We start from the raw sequence: 8991 nt of genomic DNA, 5'->3' as shown, positions 1-8991 counted from the left end.
TTTGATACTTATCAATTTTTTTTCTTTTTCTTTTTTAGTTTAATTTACTGGGGTGACACTGGTTAATAAAATTATACGGTTTTCAGTATTTGATACTTTTATCAAATTTTAATATGAGTTATCATCAATTGAAATAATCTATTAGAACATGTGATTCAGTTTTGGGTTTGGATAATATAGTCTAAGGATTTCTTCATGAATTTGTTCAAAAGATCCTGGGGATGTAAAGTACAACATAGGGAATATAGTAAAACATATTGTAATAACTATGTTTGGTACCAGGTGGGTACTAAAATTATCAGGGGGATCACTTCATAAATTATATAATTGTGTAACCATTTGTACACTGAAAACTAATATAAAATAATATTGAATGTCAACTGTAATCGAAAAATTAAAGAAGGCAAACCCTCCCCACTCCAAATCTGTTCAAAAGATAACTCTCGAAAGGCCACTGTGTGCAAGAGGTCATGGGGAGCAAAATGGATGTAGTCTCTGTCCACTTGTGGCAGGAAGTCTAGTTGGGAAACTTCACATGAAATAAATGATCACACAATAACTATGTAATTATAAATTGTGATAAGAACTATGAAGGAGGAATATAGAGTGCTATGTGAAAGTTTAGCAGGGGAACTGATTTGTACCGGGGGAGGGTCATGGACGGCATCTGAACCAGTGGCATTTAAGCTGAGATCTGAAAGATTAATTGAGTAAAAGTTGGGTCAGCCACTACAACCAACACCGGCAAAGGCTCTGAGGCAGAGTTTGCTGAGAAACTGAAACATGTGGGCAAAGCTTAGTGAAAGAGAAGGAGAGTGCTGGGAGAACTTCAGGTCAAAGATGTCAGAAGGAGCAATAGAAATAATATCCCTAGAAAAATCCAGCATAGATAAAGAATATAGAAAAAAAATAATGCTTTAAGTTTACAATGTTTCATATCTGTTGCCCTAGTTAATCTTCACTAGAAGCCCGCGAGTCAGGGAGGGCAAGCATAATTATGATTATTTCTACCATTGAGGATTAAAACTCAGCCAGGGACAAAGTTTTGCCGGTTTTGGTTTCGTGATTCAAACTCGGGATGCAAACATTGTGGGTTTTCTGGGAAGCCAGAAGGGAGCGGGTTGAATGAAGCATAAGTGACCTGCCGCTATGCTCAGTGACTATCTGCAGAAAGAAGGTTGTGAACTAAATTTAATAGTAAATACTTCTTGGTTGCCACTCCGTACCTACCCTTCTAGGCTGTTCTCTCTGTGTAAAGACAGAAAACGAAATCGTGCATTTTTGAGAATGACTTTTAAATACGACAGTTTTGTAATTCTGAGATTTCCACATCAGGACAAAATTCGAGCGTAGGCTACCAATATCTGGCTTGAACCTAAATATCGGAGCAGCCCGAAGGGTTAATCAAAATGAGAAACTGCAACTCCTGCGAGGCTTTCTGGCTGGGGCTCCTCCCCGCCCCAATCAGTCTCTATTCCGCCAGGGCAGGAGGAGACCAATGACGGTTAGTGATTTGAATAGACCAATAATATAATGAAACTGTTCTGCTTGGTCAAGTTATCCAATCGTATGGAAGAGGGGGAATCATCTTAGCCAATCCAAAGGTGTGGGGGCGGGGCATAACTTGGGGGCGGTGAAAGAAGTTTGCTGACTAAGATGGCGACTGAGGCGCAGAGTGAAGGGGAGGTGCCAGCTTGCGAATCTGGTCGCAGGTATGAGCCGAGTTTTTGGTCCAGCTGCCTAGGAAACGAGGCCGTGGGCTGGTCGTACTGACGCCTTTCCTTTGGGTCATGGTGACCTAACAGAGCCGGACTCTGTGCCATCCTCCCACTATGTTTCGCGTCTGCTGGGACTGAGGCGCAGTGGTCGCGCGCGGCGCTGCGCTGGGCTTTAGTCGGACAAACCGCTTGGCCTTGCGGCCCGTTGGAGGTCCATCCGTGGCGCTGGCTGCAAACCGACCAGTTGGTGGTGGCAGCACTGCCTGCCTGCCTTTGCGCTGAGACCCATCTTGATTGGGAGGAATCTCAAGCCCAGCGCTGTGGAGTGAATTCCCCAACGTCACACAGCGCTGGGAGAGAACTCTCGGTACTTTTTGCTGGGCTCAGAGTCAGTATGTGGTTAAGTCAGAGCAGAGCAAAGGTCTGGGTGTCCGTTAGAAATGTTTTCGAATCCTTGGGCCACTTTTTTTTTTAAGTAAGAATTTATTTTATTATGGCAAGAACACTTAACAAGAGACCTGTCCACTCAGTGAATTTTTAAGTGTACAATATTGTTTAAGTGTCAACAGTATTGTTGACAGTAGGTACAATGTTGTATAGCAAATTTCAAGAGCTTATTCATCTTGTTTAACTGAAACTTTATGTCTGTTAGTAATTCCCCCATTTCCCAATCCTTCTGGCCCCTGGCAAGCACCATTCCACTATTTTAATTCTATGACTGACTATGTTAGATACCTCCGATACATAGTATCATGTAGTACTAGTCTTTCTGTAATTGACTTAATTCACTTAGCATGATGTCTTCACATATGCAGAATTTTCTTTTTGAAAGCTGAGTAATATTCTTTGTATTTACTACATTTTGCTTATTCATTCATCCATCTGTCCATGGACATTTAGACTGTTTCTACATCTTGGTTAGTGTTTTTTTTAAAAAAATATTTATTTATTTTAGAAAGAAAGGAAGGGAGGGAAAAAGAGAAAGAGGAACATCAGTGTGAGAGAGAAACATCCATTGGTTGCCTCTTGTACATGCTCGACTGGGGACCTGGACCACAACCCAGCCATGTGCCTTGACTGGAATCAAACTGGTGACCTTTCACTTTGCAGGACGATGGCCAGCCAACTGAGCTACACTGGTCAGGGCTTTTTTTTTTTTTTTTTTTAGGATTTTATTTATTTGCCCTGGCTGGCGTAGCTCAGTGGATTGAGCGCGGGCTGCGAACCAAAGTGGCGCAGGTTCAATTCCCAGTCAGGGTACATGCCTGGGTTGCAGGTCATGACCCCCAGTGACCGCACATTGATGTTTCTCTCTCTTTCTCCCTCCCTTCCCTCTCTCTAAAAAATAAATAAATAAAAGATTTTATTTATTTATTTTTTAGAGAGAGGATAAGGGAGAGAGAAAAAGAGGGAGAGAAGCCTTGATGTGTGAAATATCAGTTGGTTGGCTGCCTCTTGCCCTGACTGGCAATCGACTGGCAACCTTTTGCTTTTCGGTTCATCGTGCAGCCAACTGAGCCACGTGGGTCAGGGCTTGGCTATTCTTAATTGTGCTCAGTGAACATGGGAATGCCAATATCTATTCAAGACCCCAAATTTAACTCTTTTGGGTAAATACCTGGAGGTGGGATTGCTGGATCATATGGTAGTGCTATTTTCAGTGTTTTGAGGAGGCTCCATACTATTTGCCATAGCACCCACATCATTTTTTCATTCCCACCAACTGTATAAAAGTTCCAGTCTCTCCACAGCCTCACTAACACGTGTCTTCCCCCCCCTTTTTTTGATAATAGTATCTTGACAGGTGTGAAGTAATATCTCGCTGCGATCAAGAACAAGGCACGAAAGCCCAGTCTTGCTGCTTCTACTTAGCATAGGGCTGGAAATCTTAGCTAGAGCAATTAGGCAAAAAAAAAAACCCAAAGGCATTTAAATACTAAAGGAATAAATAAAATCGTCTGTTTGCAGACATATTTTTATATATAGAAAATCCTAAAAACTTTAACAAAAAACTTGTTATAAATAATAAACAAATTTAGTAAAGTTATAGTATGCAAATCAACATACAAAAATCATTGCATTTTTATATACAATGAAATATCTGAAAAGGAAATTAGGGAAACAACCCCATTTATAATAGCACCAAAAAGAATAGAATACATGGGACAATTTTTAAACCTCTCTCAGCTTCATTTTTTTTTATCTGTAAATAGAAGTAATGATGTCTATTCCAGAAAATGTCAGGATTAAATTAGACATTTCTTTTAAAGAGCTTAGCACTGAGCCTTGCAGGTAACCATTCAATACTTGATAGATTTTCTATTTCCTAGAGCAACTAAAAGAACAGATTAGAGAGATCTGCAGTTTAGGAAATCATTATTTCTACAGAGCATTCTCTCCTAAGCCAGCACACCGAGATTCAGCATTTCTGAGAAATGTCTTTCAGTTGGGCTTGGCCCAGCCTTGAGATCTTAGTTGTCTTAATTGATTACATATATAGGGTCTGGCACAACTAACACCCCTTTTTTATTACCAAATCATAAGCATGTAATTTCTCTAACATAATAGTATCACACTCAAGCACACCATATGACATTTTAGGTGAAATGTTCAAATTAAAACTGTCAATTATCACACCCATATTACTAACCTACCAACCATACTCAGGCCTTACTTCTGCCAGACCCTGTACATTAGAATTCAGTAGAGCAGTGATTTTCAGCCTTTTTCATCTCATGGCACACATACACTAATTACTAAAATTCCATGGCACACCAAAAAACATTTTTTGCTGATCTGACAAAAAAAATTGGTGTAATTTTGATTGATTTACAAAAAAAAATTTAGTAATCATCTACCCTTTTTGCTAAGTGACTTCTTAATATATTGATTTTTTTTTTAGAGAGAGGAAAGGAGGGAGAGAGAGTAAGAGAGAAAGAGAAAGAAACATTAATTTATTGTTCCACTAAGTTATGCATTAGTTGGTTGATTCTTGTATGTGGCCTGACCTTGAGATTCAACCTGAAACCTTGGTATATCGGGATGACTCTCTAACCAATTGAGTTTCCTGGCCAGGGTTCCAAAGTGACTTTTTAAAAATCCAGGTGCCTATATTTGTATAAAAGGATTTCTGGTACCAAGAACCCACATCAGACTAATCAGACACAACCTTATTATGTGACATGGCCAATAAGATGCAGCTCTGTTATATGACCTGTATATTTATGGTTCAAGACACGGCATTCACACTGGACTGCTGTTGTTGTGTTGGCTGTTGTCATTTCTTAATCTGACAATCTTAAGGGAAAAGAGGTCAATGCCCCTGACTTAATAGTCAAGTATTGTATGCTTTAAAAATTCTTGAGGCGCTGTGGTGCACCTGTTGAAAATCGCTTCAGTAGAGGGATCTTATATAAATTGTGTCAGTGTAAATTGGTTAATTCTTTGGTGTCTCTTGGTACTGGTTACACTGAATAGGCGATTCCAAGTCTTGGGAAGCTGGGCACCAGCTTATGAGGAGTGGGCACCAAGCTCCTTCCCTAGCTGATATGGGAGTGGTTGAATGTGTTATTACAAATTTTATAGGGGCCTTGATTGGTGTGCCTCTTTGGGTTGGGTGTTGTCCCGTTGCTGGTTCGATTCCTCATAAGGGCACATGCCTGGGTTGGGGGCCAGGCCCCAGCTTGGGGTGTGACAGAGGCAACCAATGAGCTGATGTTTCTCTTACACATGCATGTTTCTCTCCCTCTCTTTCCCCCTCCCTTCCCCTGTCTCTAAAAATAAATAAATAAAATCTTTAAAAATCATTTTATAGGGAAGGATATTCCACTTTTGGAGCTACCTATAAATGGTCGACCATTTTTAGCCCAGAAAGCATAGAGGGGATCAATAAATTTGATTAGATCATCCCTCATCCTATTGTAAAATCTTGAATTGTGATGAAAACCTGAAGATAAAATACTATTCTGTAGCAGAAATAGTTTGTATTCTGAAAGGATGTTGCCAACTGAATTAAATTTTGGTGATTGTATTAGTTACATGATCAATAGGTATTCATGGAATCTTATCTGAACCTGAAACCGTTTTATCAATTCCATATTGTAAAAGACAACTTAGATTTCTATAAGGCTTTTTGAGGTCAGGACATGTGTATATTATTATTCATATTCCCAGTTCTGTAGGTGGTTAATAATGAATAATAGTCTTTATCATTTCTAAGATATAAAATATTACTTTGTGGTGATAAATACCATAAAATTCTTGCTTGCCTTTCAGGTATTAACCTTTCTGATGTTCTGTTGATGGTGTGGCCCCTTGTATTCCATAAAGAAGAGAAAAGACTTGTCTGATTTATGCAGATAATACATATTTGCATATTTTTAATTAAAGTGTAGTTGACATACAATTTTATATTAGTTTCAGGTATTAACATGGTGATTTGACATTTATATTCCTGCTGGTCCGATGGTAGTGGGTTATCAGAACTCAACTAAAGTTAATGACATTTATATTCCTTACATTGTGATCACCACAGTAAGTCTAGTAATCATCTGTTACCATACAAGTTGTTATGATAATATTGATGAATACAGTAACATTGACTATGATGTGCATTCATATTTGCATTATTGAGTATGTGATCATTGTTTAGAACTGTCTAGCTTTTTATTTCCTCATCATTATTTTAAACCTGTTCCTAATAAGTAGAAATGCTTTAAATTGTTTTAATCAAAGAAATAAGAAAAATTGTTCTGCCTATAAAGATTTCTGTTGGGAACTTCCCTGCCTGGTTTCAGAAGCTGTAACCCCCCATGGCTAAGGCTGAGTAAAGAGACCTTGGGACCATAAGCCACTAAGGAAACAAAGCTTATCTACCTGGCAGGGGTGCTGCCTCTGCCCCCTTTACTTCACCCTGCTTGGCCCCTGGCAGATGACTGGTTAGCCAAAGATGGGTAAGATTCCTCAAGGGAGGGGCAAACTGAGACAGGCATGGTCACTATGGGGACATCAGGGAAGGACTCAGGGGGCCATAGAAAAAGGGGGTGATGGACCCTCAGCCCTCGGCTCTGACATAGCCTGAGTCCTCATTCTGTCTCTAAGAAGTCTCCTAATCTCTTGGCTGCCTTACTTCCCGCATCTGACTTAAGTCTGAAACAATGTGGTGCAGCACTGGGCAGGAACAGGAGGTTCCCCAGGGCATCAGGCCTAGGAAGGAATGCGTAAAGTCTTATGAAACTGCTTTGCTAAGAATGTCCTCAATTTTCTGATAAGGGTTCAAACGTGAAATGAGTTTTTTTCTCAAAGTTTCATGGTCCTTTACCTAACTGACCCTGACTCAGAATATGCCCTCATAGTTCTTTGAATGTTCATTACTTCCTGACAATTATTGATGAGCTTTACCTGTATTCCTGTGCAAATTGAACCCAGTAGAAGCCCACTGAGGAACAGGCTCAAGGCCCTTCTTCCTTTGAAATATTGGCTACCTTTCCTTCCTAAGCAGATCACGTCTTGGTAGACTTCCCATATTTTTCGGACTATAAGATGTACCGCCTCTCCAATTTGGGAGGAATAATGGTTGTTAATGCTGCTGTTGAGTTCTGTTTACATTTACATTGGTGAAATATTATGTTATTTATGTTATTAAATATTTTACCACATTTTTTTGCTTTAAATTTTTTTCCTATTTTCCTCAACAACCTAGGTCCATCTTATGGTCTGAAAAATATGGTATTCTCATTCCTGGTGGATGGGGGGTGGTGCTCTGCGGACAGTGCTCCCCCAAAAGATTTCCAGGTTATATTTTGATCTATTGATGATAAACACCCGCGTCCCTCTATTTCTGACCATTGTCAGCTAGAATGATGTTTTAAAAATTAACCCACTTCATTTGTTATACCTTCAAGTTACTCTTAAATGGATTATACTAAAGGGGAATTTACAAACAGAAGTCATCCATGCTACCAATAGTAGCATAAAGAGACTACTACTGGTCAAAGAGAGAAAAAGCTAAAGTAGAAAGCGAAATATAGCCACCTCCCCATAAAATTGGCAGTAGGAAAATACAGCTCAGTATTTTCTGAATCGGGAAATTTTTTAATTTGGAAAAGAGACATAAAAAGAAAGTGCTATTATTAGATGAAGAGAGGAAATTGATAACAAAGAGTCACAAACTTTTTAACCTCAATATTTACTGGGGAAAAACCCCACTGTGAATCAGAAAAAGCAAACAGGAACATATAGGGGTGGAGGGAGACAGAGTAAGCTGTGGTAGTTGTAACAGTTGTGAAAAGTTGGTGACGTTAATATGTCAGCGGTGTCAAAGTTTGGGGGCCCAAGTCTTCTCCTGGATCTTAGGAGCGGCAGGAAACTTAGGTGAAGACTACAGGGTACTTGCATCCCATTTTGGAAATGTTTTGGAATAAGGAAGTTGCCTGAAGATGGGGAAATGGTCTTGTATCTTGCTAGTTTAATTTACATACACCTTAGAATATAGGATATTGGTGACTAAACATATGACTTCCTGAAGACTTTTTAGTTATATTGTTCTTTCCCTAATAAGACAGCAATGTGGCACTTCAAGAAATGTGGTAGATGGAACCTTGGTTGATTTTAGGAAGGCCTTTCTGTTCTCACATAAACAAGTTAAGTGGGAAAATATGGTTTAAATATCTGAATCCAGTTTTGTATTTCTGCTGTCAAATTCTATCTGATGAGTAATTAGGAGTAGACATTTCAGGGGTCTTTCTTGAATCTGTATCTTTTATGTTTTATATTTTTATCAATCTGGCTTAGTGAATTTGATCATTTGTAGATAAGGCTAGTTTTGGTGGAGAGGGAGAGAAGAAAATAGAATTATAAAATTAATCTGCATAAATGGCAAGTGGCTCACCTTTCTTTGCCTCTTAACTTTTGGTTGTAGAGCCACTATCACTTGATAGGATGAGATTTTCTTGAAATTAATGATGACCACATATCCTTTTTTCAGAGGGTGAAATGTGTTTAGAACTAAATGAATCAGATACTGAGCAAAGTGGGAAGAATAATGATTTTAATGAAACCCCCACAGAGAAAACCAAAGAAGTGGGGGGGGGGAGGGTAAGGGTGGTTGCCAGTTGGTTGTGTGGAAGTTCCTCAGAGAGTGGCAATCTTTTCTTTTTCTATTTTTTAAAAGATTTTATTTATTTTTAGAGAGTGGGGAGGGTGGGAGATAGAGAGGGAGAGAAACATCGATGTGCGAGAGAATCATCTATCAGTTGCCTCTTGCATGCTCCCC

At 39.3% G+C, this 8991-nt stretch overlaps 1 protein-coding gene across 2 annotated transcripts in view; it reads left to right on the top strand.

The window, feature by feature from the left end:
• Positions 1 to 1615: 1615 nt before the first annotated feature.
• Positions 1616 to 8991, top strand: part of ARHGAP19 (Rho GTPase activating protein 19) — a 67656-nt gene continuing 60280 nt past the window's right edge. Inside the window, exon 1 of one of the 2 annotated variants that reach the window (XM_028511694.2) lies at positions 1616 to 1712. In XM_028511694.2, coding sequence (XP_028367495.1) covers positions 1657 to 1712 — 56 coding nt within the window. In that variant the 5' untranslated portion in view covers positions 1616 to 1656. The remainder of the gene's footprint in view (positions 1713 to 8991) is intronic. The other variant, XM_036027095.1, reaches the window with a different exon arrangement.

Source organism: Phyllostomus discolor, chromosome 5 (assembly GCF_004126475.2).
Source record: "Phyllostomus discolor isolate MPI-MPIP mPhyDis1 chromosome 5, mPhyDis1.pri.v3, whole genome shotgun sequence".
NCBI lineage: Eukaryota > Metazoa > Chordata > Mammalia > Chiroptera > Phyllostomidae > Phyllostomus > Phyllostomus discolor.
The sequence above is the reverse complement of the archived record's forward strand: the minus strand, read 5'-3'. Positions and strand labels throughout refer to the sequence as shown.